The 14,221-nt window shown below is 34.0% G+C and overlaps 1 protein-coding gene and 1 pseudogene across 5 annotated transcripts in view; one reads left to right on the top strand and one right to left on the bottom strand.

The window, feature by feature from the left end:
* The window catches only part of LOC146907585 (uncharacterized), a 34,010-nt gene that overhangs the window by 14,198 nt on the left and 5,591 nt on the right, over nt 1-14,221 (bottom strand). For 2 of the 4 annotated variants that reach the window (XM_085726994.1, XM_085726991.1), the window contains exon 12: nt 8,568-9,042. The exons of the other annotated variants lie outside the window; for them this stretch is intronic. In XM_085726994.1, the coding sequence (XP_085583120.1) occupies nt 8,867-9,042 (176 nt within the window). In that variant the 3' untranslated portion in view covers nt 8,568-8,866. Of the gene's footprint in view, nt 1-8,567; nt 9,043-14,221 lie in introns of those variants that run through there. 4 annotated transcript variants of the gene reach the window in all.
* Nucleotides 10,732-13,348, top strand: LOC146907586 (L-type lectin-domain containing receptor kinase IV.1 pseudogene; annotated as a pseudogene). Its single transcript, XR_015019287.1, has one exon. The product of XR_015019287.1 is annotated as an L-type lectin-domain containing receptor kinase IV.1 pseudogene (transcript).

Below are 14,221 nucleotides of genomic sequence, written 5' to 3'. Positions count from 1 at the left end.
TATTAGAAAATCTCATAATTTTAATTCAATACTTAATCATAAAAAGGTTCATCAAGGACACGTAAGGAATAGAAGTAAAAGCAGGTTCCCATCCCGTTACGTATCAGAGCACCTAGACACAATGTGAGGAGTCTACTCACGAACACAGCTAGTCATGGTTACCTGCGCGTTACCAACGTAAGGGCAACATTACAACAGAAGGGGTGAGATTTCTCAAACAATAATATTAAACATATAAATCATATAAAGTACATTCAACAACTTAAACATCATTAACATATCTTAAACTCCATTAACTAACATCATTAATCACCTACATTAGTCATATACTTCATCAAATAGCTTCAATTATTAATAATAAAACATCATCAAATAATAGTCGCAACACATTATTATAATCATGTAACATCTTATCATAAATCACATAACATCTAACATCAACAATAATAATAAGCATCAACATCTAACATCAATAATAATAATAATAACCATCAACATCTAACATCAATAATAATAGGCATCACCATGTAATTCACGTAATAGCATTATCAAAACATAGCATTTATTGGAAACAACTTCATAACCAAGTTCAATAATCAACTTCGTAAACAACATCATCATCATTAAATCATAATCACAATCAAATACCATCATCGAATATCATCATTAAATCATCATTAAATATAAGTTATGACGACTCTACAATGCAACAACAACTTCAACAACAACTTAGACAACTTCAACATGCATGTGGTACCACCAGGGCATTAAGCCCCCTTCGCTAAGGTCATATTTGGATATGTCGGGCGTTAAGCCCCCATCGCTAAGGTCATAAAGAACATGTCGGACATTAAGCCCCCATCGCTAAGGTCATAAAGAACCTGTCGGGCATTAAGCCCCCATCACTGACTATGCAACGACACAATCTTCCTACAACTTGGAAAACAACGTGAACATCTTATACAATTCCATTAAAATGGACAACTTCTTAAATCATGACAACTTAGACTGACTTATACATCTTCACTAAAACTCAACAGCAACAAAGACAGCGTATGGACAGCTCACAACATATTATCATCATTGAATGCATTACACTAACTTTAAGCATCACAGTTATTTACTTAATGTATTTATAACAACGTCACTTTACTTATAACATTAAATCAAGGTTCAACAGCAACAAACAGCGGCAAATACAGCATATAACAGTGCTTGAATATCATATCATCATTAAAGAATTGTATCATATCAACTTAATCATCAAAAAGAATCACATAAAGCATATTTATCAATATCATATTAATCACAACCTATACCATATTAATTTGGTTTCCTGGACAGCTCCTAATGTCCTAAACAATCTTCATCTTACTTCTTGGATCAACTCATAACTATTAAGGCACTCAAAACCATCTAAAACTTGGCCTAAATGCAACATCATGATTTCTGCCGGTTACTCGCCACTGCGAGTGATTTGCTCGCCATTGCGAGCTTCTGGTATTACTCGCCACTGCGAGCGATTTGCTCGCCATTGCGAGCGGCTACTGGTTACTCGCCATTGCGAGCGATTCGCTTGCCATTGCGAGCGATTTGTGTCAGTACGGCCAGAATCCTAAAAATCTCAACTTTTCATCTATTCTCATGTTTCTAACCATCAAACTACTTCTAATAACATTCCTATGGGATATCTAAGGTCTGTTCATGATTCTCTCATCAATTTTACGGTTCTTCATCATCTAATCATCAAAATCGCTCATAAACCCTAATCCTCTTAATCTCACAAATTCTCCCCAACTTTGTTAGATGTAATCTAATGGTTTACAGACTTAATATTAAAGCAAGATAGTCTCACCCTTACCTTAGATTATTTCCTGAATCAGCAGCAGCGTTCTTCTTTCTTAAGGTATTCTCCTCTTCTCTTGACTTTTCTCTTCTCTTCTCTTCTAACCCCCAAATCCACTCACACTAATAATCCTCATATTCTAATAAATAATAGGCTTAATTAAACCTTTGGTCCTCTAACTTATTTCTTGTTTTCATTTTGGTCCCATAATTTTAAAATTTTCCTTTTTGGTCCCTCAAATATGCTCTGTCAGTCAAATTGATCCAAGTCTGTTAACTTTAACTCCAAATGTCTATGGTGGACCAACATTATAGATGGTCCACCATAGATCTTATTAATTTTGTTAATTTCGACCCTTTGATTTTTTTTATCATAAAGGAGACCGTTAGATCATGTAGATCCATTATATCTTATGATACACCGTCAATAACTAATTTATGTACCAATTCTTCCTCTTCTTCCTCCTCCCTCATCACCATACATTATTCATCATAATATCATCTTAAGCTCTAAACCCAGGAATCATAAAACATAAATCTATCAAAATCCACAAATCAGTAATCACAAAACACACATAAAAGCTTTCCCTTTCATACACACTGCAATTTCTAAGATTCAAAATTTTCCCTTTCAAAATCAAAATCCATAAAAGCTTTCCCTTGCATCTGACAACAATCGAAATCCATAAAAACTTTCCCTTTCACGCGTATAACCCATACACTTCTCGAATTCACCCAAATCCCTAATCGCTCGTGGATTTCTATCTCCCTTTTAACCTCAAATTGACGCCTCAGATTAAACCCAGATTCAATTCTCCAGTTGCATTCACAAAACCGCTTCCCATGTCAAAAGAAGTAGGTGGAGTTTGGCTTAGATCTGGAAAGGCATATGGTCGTTGAGCCATTATTGGTCCACCACTCTTGTCATTCTGAGAAGCAGTAGTTGAAAGTGAAGAACCAATGTCAACGGGACTGAAATTTGGAAACTTTTGCTTAATTAATGCAGCAAGACCTGCAATATGTGGTGTCTCCCTTTTGGTTTTTGATTTGTATTCAACTTTTGATTTAGATACAAGGTTTGTATTTTATTGTTGATTTTGAGTTGGATTCTTCATCTTTTGTGTTTCATGATTGATTCTGCGTTTGGATTTAATCTAAGAAGGAGAAGCTTGGGATGTTGTTGATTTGGATTTTGTAGATTATGAATTAACTATTTGGATTTGATGATAACGATGAATAAGAAGAGGGAGGCTGGGTTTGAAGATGAACATGAGGGGAGCAATTAAATTGAATTGAAAAAAAAAAGGAGGCTGAGATTTTAATTCAAGAAGTGTATGGGTTTTTAATTCAAGAAGCTTTATTTTTTTTTTCGTTTGATATCAATATGAAATAAATTGAATCGAAATCCATAAGTTGAAGATGATGAAATCCATAAATTTGATATTTAAGTGAAGGATTCAATCAATTCTAGCATTGTTTGAGTTTGGTTGTTAAAAAAATTCTGGGTTTATGTGAATATAATGTTGAAGATGAAGAATAAGAAGATTGAAGGAGATGAATAAAAGTAAAAAGATTAGGTGTTGATGGTTCACCATTAGAAGCAATAGACAAGCAATCAAACGGTTAAAATTACATCATGAAAATTATGCATTTAAAGACTAACGGTGAGGACTACTATTACTAACGGAGATGTACTTGAGGGACCAAATGGGAAAAATTTAGAGTTATGGGACCAAATTGAAAACAACAAATAAGTTGAGGGACTAAAGGTTCAATTAAGCCTAAATAATATTTCTCTACTAAATATAGTCTTCCACTAAATATATAATAATACACCATATAACAAATAATAACATATTTCATCAAAATATATATGTATATAATATTTTAACACCAAATAACAAATATACCTCTTCATCAAATAACAAATATATTTCTACACAAAATAATCCCACAACTTAATATTTATTTTATTTTCGAATCTTATTTTATTAAACAATAAAATAAGTCACAACGTCTCATAAATTTCTCTAAAATCATATAAATCACATAAATCTTATAAATCACACTAATCATATAAATATATTCTAAACTCATTTAAAATAATTAAATAAAAAGGAGGGCGTTACACCTTATACAACTAAATACTTGTCTCACAATCAAGAAAACATTTTTAAAGACCACGCCTTGGAGTCATGTATTGAGGGATTTTCTACTGTAAAAGAATGCTCGAAGAAACCGGACCGAAGTTCGTTAAAAAGGGGATGAATCGAGCAAACAGGGTGATGTGTCCCTGTAGCTCGCCATTGCGAGCTTGCTTACTTGCCATTGCGAGTTCACTAACTCGCCACTGCGAGTTGGTTGCGAGTGGACACTCCAGGACGAGTGTTTTGCTCGCCTAGGCAAGCTGTTTGCTCGCCGTTGCGAGTTATGACAGTCCAGACCTGCAAAAGTGGTGATTTTGACCCAAAAACCTCAATACAAAACATCCCAAGGCATATCATGGTACTAGAGGTCTTATGGAACTTGTAAAACATCCATTGAACAAGTATTCACAAGTATAAAGATGCATGTCACAAAAGGGGTAACTTTCCTATGTAAAAACCCTAGAAAAATTTATAGTTTTCTTACAAGAATATCACACATCCCTTGGATAGGATCTAACTAAGAACTCACCTTAAATAAGTTTGACAACAAGCCCAAATTCTTGGAGACAAAGTCCTAAGAGCAAAACCCTAGTTGAGAGAGAAGTGTGTTGGAGTAGCTTGCTTCCAACTCTTTACCAACACCCTTAGCAAACCTTACTTTGTTCTATCTTATGGAAGATTGAGAGAAGATTGAATGATGTTGTGTGAAGATCATGTGTAGAGGGAAGTAGAGGAAAGAAAATTCTTAGAGAGAAGGAAGAGCAAAGTTGTAACCCTAGAGAGAGAGTGGAAAGAAAATTATGAAGATTTGTGGTCCTAACCCACATAAATTATCTTCTCCACATGAAAGGTCCAAAATACCCCTTGCCTCATCGCTTGCATTTTATCGTTCCAATTAATACATCAGTCTCAAAAAGCGGGATGTTACACCTTCATAGGTTTCTTTTAATATGAAAAAAAAAAATTATATAACTATAATATTTAAAATCTTAACAAATTTAAAAATAAATATCAAAATCATTTTAACCATGTACATTAGATTAAAAATGATTTGAATTTTAGAAAAATCAAAGTATTTTTATTTATACTTGTTCAACAGATTAAATGGTCATGTCTATTGAATGGTGAATATTTCCTCATTAAAGGTCTAAGACAATGGTAATGCCTATTGAATGGTGAATATTTCCTCATTAAATGTCCATTAAAACAATGGTTTCTTAAGAGCAGAGACACTTCCCCAATTGATCATTTTCCGATGTATAATAGCCATAACAGGGTCAATATTATCAGCAAACTTCCGAGTACCATGCTTAGGAGGCAAATTCCTCCATTTGAGCATAATTTGAGAAACAACAATAGTTCCCCTATCAACCATTTTTCTATGTAACACAGCTACCAACTTTGTGTCTTGAAAGACTAACAAATATCCCTTAGTTTAAGGGTGGTAAGTAGCATAACGTGTTACTATCCTCAAGACTGCTGCTGCACATATATTTGACCATTGTAGATAAGTTTGAATTACTCTTTCTGCCACATCCATATATCCATCATGGTCAAACTTATCAACTATGCATAAAAGTTTATTCCCAAGCATCACAAGTCCATAATTTCTCACCAGCATGTTAAAATTTAGTGCAACATCAGCAATAAAACCTACACTTTGAACTTCAGCACAGGCAGCTTGGTCTGGTGTGATTCCAAGGGAGATTGGCAGTGCCTCACAACAGTGCAGTTTCAAAATAGTAGAGGTGTGTGAATCTGATCCATTTTGTAGCATGTAACAAGGTGTTTGTTTTCCATGACTTGTGGCTAAAATGATAAAACAAATGCTCAACACAAGATTAATGGAACATGCATTTGGATTTTGCCAATTTTTGAGCCAGATGGTTCTAAAAGCATCTTTAATTATCCTGGCAGAACTTTCAGATCAGAATTTCACAACCTTTAATCATGAAATAAACGTCATAGTGTCTTTGTGATACTAGAGAATACATTTTATATTCAGATCCCACCTCGTAAAGGAATGTAACTCAAGATGCATTATCACAACAACCATGTTTCCAACAAATTTTTTCATAGATGCAGACAATACTTCTTCCACAAGTATTGTTGCAACATTCGTAGAGAAAGTGAAAAATGTATTGGCATTAATCCCTTCCACCACCAAAAACACAGAAGTTGGGCAGCAATATGACAACGGGTCTCAATGGTCATAATTGGTGTAAGCAATAGATTTGAGGGAAGTATCATTAGGTGCACAAAACTGAAAACCCAAAACATACCTGCATGGTGGAGTATGATGTCGTAATTCCTTACAAGCTATGAAGCACAGACACAAACACCGGAAACGACACTGACACGGACACGTCAACACTGATCAAGTTTTGAGAAAATGACATAATTCATTGTAATCACAAGTGTCAGTGTATTGTCGGTGTCTGACATGACACTTGTCGGACATTGGGACATGCCTTTAATCATAAGTGTCGGTGCAACAGAGCTCTTGCTTTTGGTGAACATATGCTTAATTGGGGGAATGAGAAAAATTGTTTGGAAAGACAGCTTGCTCACACTTTGATGAAGATGGTATTGTCACTTCAACGGTGCAGGTCGAAGCACAATCCTTCACTTTTTTCTTATTCCCTATAATGGATGCTTGGTCCTTAAAATCACCACTTGTAGGAGCAATACATATGAAAACTAGGCATTTAGACAAATCAAAAGTAACATTTTCCATCTTATTATTCATGTACCTGCTACTGATGACATTCCAAACAGCTATATGACACTTTGGCATTTCATCAAACAGCTGAAGGACGGTTAGCGGCATTGGAAACAAATACATTTCTGAATATTGGATTGATGTGATACACATGGTGGTAACTGGTAAGTAACAGATACAAATTAAGCAATGAAAATTTACCGGTATCAGGTGGTTTTGGTGGTGGTGCAATCAGTCAGTGATTAAATTTGGAGTGTAAAGGTGTTATGTGCTTTGGTGGTCAAGAATCAATGGAAGGTATTCTTCTGGTTGTGACAATCCATTGGTGTGTGATGCTGAAAAGCCCTCGCATGGTGCTCGAGACCTTCGCTTTCTACTTCAACTTCGTCTTCATTCATATCCATCGCTTTCGAGTTCCATGAACTTTCATCCTTGTATTCTTCAGGTTCGACATTGTCTTCATGGATATCTAAACGTTCTTGTGCTTTAATTGAAAATGATCCAAAGTAAGAGGTTCATCGCATAAGAAACATAAACTCATTTCCATCTTTTCTTCAACTGCAATGGCAGTCAAAATTTTCATTAGTGTGTATTTAGCAGTCATAATCACACAAGTACACAACCAATTAATCATAGATTATAAAGGATCAAAGAATGCATCTTTACTGCTTACAAGAGCCATTATATCACTTCTCTCTACCATTGGTGCAGACCTACACAGAAAGTTAGGTTTCACTATTAATCCCTTATTTGAGAAAAGTTAAAAACTTTTTTTTTTTTTGAAGAAAGAAATTCATTGCTTTTCATTAGCTATCAAATCTCGGATACATGACAGTACATCATCATAAATGTGGGAGCTAGAGATGGAGCTACCCTAGCTAATTCATGAGCGACCCCATTAAAAAGTTAAAAATAACTAAATGATGTGTATTTTTAATAATTAATTGATATGTATTTGTGTATATGTATGTTCATATAGTGTGGCGAAATGTTTGTGGTCATATAAGACTTACTTCCATAGAAGACACTAAAATTGAGTTTAAATGAAGATTTGTAGAAAATTCTCTAAGTTTTCTAACGAATCAAAGATCGCGTCCATCGCACATCTAAAACTCCAAATATAAGTAAAATAAGAAAGGAGGACGTCACCAACAAAAACAACACTTTAAACAAAAATTAATTTAGTTCTTTTAAAGTGTGCATTATCCACCTTAAAAAAGAAATTATATTATTAAAATGTTCAAGGTGATCTTTAAAATGTTCAAGGTGATCTTTACAACTTAGATCTTTTGAACTTGTTATGATCCTATATTTTGAGCAGGCAGCTAGACATTTCTTCAATTTATACATAAATAAATCGTCTTTTAAATAGGTGAATCTAAGAATCGAACTCAAGTTATTTTCCTTGAGAGAGGGATCCCAACACCATGTTTATTATGATATGTATTTTTATTGGTTGCTGAATTTGTTATTGGTTTCTTTCTTACATACCAAACCAAATTTTATGGGATACCACTATGCTCACCTTGTAATTTGAACTCAAGTAGCTTTCAAAGAGAGGCTGTTAGGTTAGACCAAGTTTTAAAAAAGTTACATTAAGCTTAAATTAAAGGCTTAAATACATAATACACCAAAGTCAATTTTTCTATTTTTTAAAATATACCAAGTCTATTAGCAAAGTCTAACCTATTCACCCCTCTAATTACAAAAAAGATCACTTGTTTTTGTCTAAAGTGACTCATAAAATAAAAGTAGCATCCCCTCAAATTTCAGAGGACTATACTACAATTTTCATTGCAACTGTTAAATTAAATATAGTCATCACTTAGTCTGAAATTTTGACTTTTAACAAGTTCTCAATAATAAACCTAATCCATTGATTAAAGTACTAATATATCCAACAATGGATATTACTACTTCCATAAAGAATTTATCTGCTGCTTCATCATAGTCACCACTTTTCATGTCATCATACGCCTTAGAAATGTTATGTACATGACAATGGATACCATAGTATATGCCATCATAACATTTTAACTACAAGAACCACTCACTATGAACTAATTTTCAACAAAATTAGCTCATTTTTTTCATTAATCAATACTCCAACCTAAACCTTCAGCAGCAAGATGGCAGCAGAAGATGGATCAATTCACAGAAGCCTGGAAATACAAGCATCAACAACCGGACATATACTTGCTTCTGTATTTCCTAGAAAATCATCAAGAGACATCCTGCTGTTTTTCCATAAAGAGTCGGATAATTTCTTCATCTTTTCTCTTTCATTCTGTCGATTTTCTTGGACACTGAGTAGCTCTGCATAACCACCTATAAGATCGAGCAACTAGTCAATTTCAATGTCAATATACAAGAATTGTCAGGATAAAGAAACAAGCAAGCATACATTGAGCCTTAGACTTGAACACATTATAAATATAATCACTGTCATGGACAATGTCATACGAATAGAGTGATGAATTTAAAAATTCCCATTCATTGATTAAGCCACCATGAATTTTTAGGTAAGTACCACCTAACATAGGCACTCCATAAAAGAGTGAATGATTATGGATCGGGTGATTTAGTCTCTAAAATTAACAAATTTTAAAATGTTCAGGGAAATTGAAAATTCTCAAACACATTATTTTATTCAAGAAAATTTCAGGGACTAAATTAACCAAACCAAAATGACTAACTTGATCCAGGATTTTCAATTTAATGATCTTTTGGAATTTTGTTGATTTCAAAAACCAAACTGTACGACCCCTGAAATTTCATAGACTAAAATGGTGTGATTTCACTGTGAAAAAAAATGTAACATTGTATGAGCCACATTACTAAAGAATGTCTTTATGCTTGTAGACAATTTGAATTACCTAGTACACAATTCCCACCTAAGCATTTCTCCTATACCATATGCAGTAAGATATGTATCGATCTGTAGTGGCTATAATTGTTACCATTTGATATTTATGAAAGAGAAATTCTACTTGATTTAAGAAATCATTTTATTTGTATATTCATTGTGACATGCATAATTATCACTCATTCATCGATAACACAGTCATCATAGATTATAAAGGATCAAAGAATCCATCATACCACTTGCAAGAGCCACAATATCATTTCTCTTTACCGAGGACTAACGTTAAAAATTTCGACCCCTGTAACATTTATTGAGCCATATTTGAAATGCACTTGGCTCTAAAGAATGCCTGAGTGCATGTAAAACAGTTGAAGCACCATTCATGAAACAGAAGTTCTACTCGATTTAAGCATATCATTTTATTCAAACATTCATTATGACATGCAGAATTATAACCCGTCAATGACATAATCAACCAATCATTTATTTTAGAGGATCGAAGAGTTCATCATACCTATAGCAAGAGCCAATATGTCACTTCTCTTTACAGACAGTGCAGCACCTAAAAGAGAAATTTAGGTTTTACAATTAGTCCATTACATAGTTTTTAACCCTGAATTAAATAAACAGTAGAGAAAAGGTTGAGATGGCTCCATTGCAGAAAAAATGGTCAGCTCATTTTAGGTGGTGTGGGCATGTGTGAAAAAGTCCCATAATAACACCATAAGAAAAGTGGTGGAGAAGAAATGAAGAATAACCAGAAAATTGAAAAGACAGTAATGTTTTTGGAGAACAAAGTTCTGTTATTAAGTTACTTTTTAAGGTTACTCTAAACCTCTAAATTCCTTAAAAATTCTCTCTTTTAGAGTAGAAAGATTGCTCAACAAATATGTCAAAAACTGAATTTTATAGCTGTCAATCCCGAGTAAATTGCCTCGTGATTTACCTCCATCTCCCCGCAGCTTGCCAGCACATATGACCGATGGAACAGGCTGACTTGAAATGGCCTACGACTTTTCCATGAAGAAAAATATGAAATTTTGACAGAAAACCAACATTATCTTTATCCATCCTTCCACAACATATTCATTCATCATTTTCTTAACAACCAAACAAATCATAGACTTAGATAATCAATAGTAACCGGTCAAATCCATACATTTAAAGTGTGAAATTAAAAATAAAAAAAACTATGCTTATTTGAAGAAATTAGACGACATTGATGTTTTAATTTCACATATTCAATTTAGCATCAAACACTCAATACGTAAACATTGAAAATGTGCAGTTGGGGAAAAAAATGGTGGTTCAAATGTGCACAACTATTCAAATGGTCCCAAATGAGTTACACAAAAATTCAATTTTACTAAACTAAATGAGACATTTCTTAGTAGGACCCAAATGAGATATGAAACTTTAGTAACCATTTGATGTTTCTTTTGGTGATAATTCTAGCTAAGCTAGGTTCCAGGACATTTCTTAGTAGGATCCAAATTAGACTTGCAATTTTTTCTTCACTTAGGACAAAATCTTACAAATAATAAATAATAAACATCGAACAGAACTACACAAGCATTGTTCATTCACAAACTATAATCATGTTCATCAAACTTGTGTTTATGTTATTTTTTCATGTTACATTGGTAGCAAGTGAAGACAACAGTTTCATATATGATGGTTTCCAATCATCAAATTTATATCTTGATGGTATTGCTGAGTTAACCTCAACTGGCTTACTAAGACTCACCAGTGATACAGAAAGAGCCAAAGGACATGCTTTCTATCCATATCCTATAGTTTTCAAAAACACTTCCAGCGAAAGTGTGTTTTCTTTTTCAACTACTTTTGTATTTGCCATAAGACCCCAATATGAAGCTTATGGTGGTCATGGAATTGTTTTTGTTATTTCTCCTACAAAAGGGCTACCAAATTCACTACCAAATCAATACCTTGGTCTCTTTAACAATTCCAACAATGGAAACAGTAGCAACCATGTTTTTGGTGTTGAGTTTGACACTGCTCAAGATTTTGAGATAGGTCATATCAATAACAACCATGTTGGAATTGATATCAATGATTTAAAATCAGCTAATTCAACTCCTGCAGGATATTATGATAATAATGGTCGATTCAAGGATTTATCCCTTTCCAGTGGATATCCTATGCAGGTATGGATTGAATATGATGGAGTGAAAAAAAACATTGATGTTACTTTAGCTCCAATTAGTGTTGGTTTTAATGTTGTTAAACCAACACGACCTTCGTTATCAATGACCAAAGATCTTTCTCCAATTCTTAACAGTACTATGTATGTTGGATTCTCATCTTCAACAGGGATATTAACAGGTTTTCATTATGTTTTTGGTTGGAGTTTTAGGGTTAATGGTCAAGCTCAAAACCTTAAAATCTCTGAACTTCCTGATATAAGTAGATTTGCTACTGAGCCAGGAATATTTGATGAGAAAAAAAAGTCAAAATATTTAACTGTTGGGTTGCCTTTGATTTTGCTGAGTTTGGTATTCATGATAACATTAGGGGTTATGTATTATATCAAACGGAAGAAGTTTGCTGAGATTCTTGAAGATTGGGAACATGAATATGGCCCACATAGATTTAAGTTCAAAGATCTATACTTTGCCACAAATGGATTCAGGGAAAAGGGGCTACTGGGAGTTGGTGGATTTGGTAGAGTTTACAAAGGTGTGATACCAAGTTCCAAACTTGAGGTTGCTGTGAAAAGGGTGTCTAATGAATCAAGACAAGGGATGAGGGAATTTGTGTCGGAAATTGTCAGTATCGGCCGTCTTCGACACAGGAATCTTGTTCAACTTCATGGCTATTGCAGGCGAAAAAGGGAGTTACTTTTGGTTTATGATTACATGCCGAATGGAAGTTTAGACAACTATCTATATAACCAACCAAAAGTGAGGTTGAATTGGAGTCAAAGATTTAGAATCATTAAAGGTGTTGCTTCAGGTTTGGTTTACCTACATGAAGAATGGGAGAAAGTTGTGATTCATAGAGACATAAAAGCTAGTAATGTGTTGTTAGATTCGAAATTTAATGCTAGATTGGGAGATTTTGGTCTTTCAAGGTTGCATGACCATGGTGCTGATCCTCACACAACTCATTTGGCTGGAACTATTGGTTATCTTGCTCCTGAACATATCAGAACAGGTAAGGCTACTAAATTTTCTGATGTGTTTTCTTTTGGTGCATTTCTTCTTGAGGTTGTTTGTGGTAGGAGGCCTATAGGTCGTGTAGGAGAATATGAGAGTCTAATTCTAGTTGATTGTGTGTTTGAATGTTGGAAAAGAGCTGAGATTCTTGAGGCAAAAGATGTATATTTAGGAACAGATTATGTGTCTGATGAGGTGGAATTGGTGTTGAAACTTGGCTTGTTGTGTTCGCATTCAGAGCCTTTGGTTAGACCAAGTATGCGGCAAGTTGTGCAGTATTTGGAGAGGGATATACCTTTGCCAGATTTGTCTTCGCTTAGTTTATCTTCTTCCGGTTTAACTTTTGGGTACCAAGAATGTGTTGAGGACAAGACAGTGACAGATGCTTCTGTGTCTATTGCTGAGTCCGTTCTCTCTGGTGGTCGTTGATTTTAAAACGTACGTGAAATTAATGCTTAATTGGTGCATTTGGATTTTGTAATGTCATAGATTTTGTTAAAATGGATTAAAGATAGTTTGTTGTCTAAATATAGAAATCATGTTTGAGTAAATGGTTTAATAGTTACATGAAAGCATTTTTCTCATTAAACTTTTTTTGTTTTGATTTTGTATATACTTAATTGCGTCCAAGTTTGTATCTATTTTGAGTAGACGAACGAGTTTACAATTATTATTCAGTAAATTAAAAGGGTAAACAAAGAAATAACCTGCAAAACCTTCAAATGCAATAAACCAACCACTAAATAACATCAGAAGTTCTGTTTGTGCTAAAGACTCAGACAAGCTCTTCATCTTTTCTCCTCCACTCGTTCAACTTTGACATTTCAGTAATTCTGCATATGCACATGTAAGATTAAGTTATCAGGATGCATAGAATGAGCACTACAATTGAACAGATCATAATCACTATCACGGACGACTTCATATGTTAGCAACGAATGCAGTGATGACTTTCAAATTTTCCATTCAACATGATACTCATACTTCTAAAATGATAGCCGAAATTAAATCATTTCAACCACATTAGTTTGTTTGAAACAATTTGAGAGGAAATTGACCAAAGTCCTAGGTAAAGAATACCTTTACCCTTGTTGTAGACAATTGAAGTATAAGGTAAAGCCCATAAAAGCATTTCTTCTATACCACATACAATAAGACATGCATCAATCTGTACTGGCTAGTTGCCTTTACCCTTGTTGTAGACAATTTGATTTATGAATTCATCTTTTTATTCCCACAATCATTAGGAAATGCATAATTATCACTCGTCGATAACACAACCAATTAACCATAGATTATAAAGGATCAAAGAATCCATCTTACCGCTTACAAGAGCCAGTACATCACTTCTATCTACCGTTGGTGCAGCAAAAGTTAGGTTTCTGTATATATTTAAATAGGATTCATTATTGATTGTGTACATATCCTATAGTTATTGATAACAGAGACATAACTATACGTA

The sequence above is a fragment of the Medicago sativa genome, chromosome 7, assembly GCF_051527215.1.
Source record: "Medicago sativa cultivar Bolivia chromosome 7, Bolivia_mono, whole genome shotgun sequence".
In the NCBI taxonomy this organism is placed as follows: domain Eukaryota; kingdom Viridiplantae; phylum Streptophyta; class Magnoliopsida; order Fabales; family Fabaceae; genus Medicago; species Medicago sativa.
The sequence above is the reverse complement of the archived record's forward strand: the minus strand, read 5'-3'. Positions and strand labels throughout refer to the sequence as shown.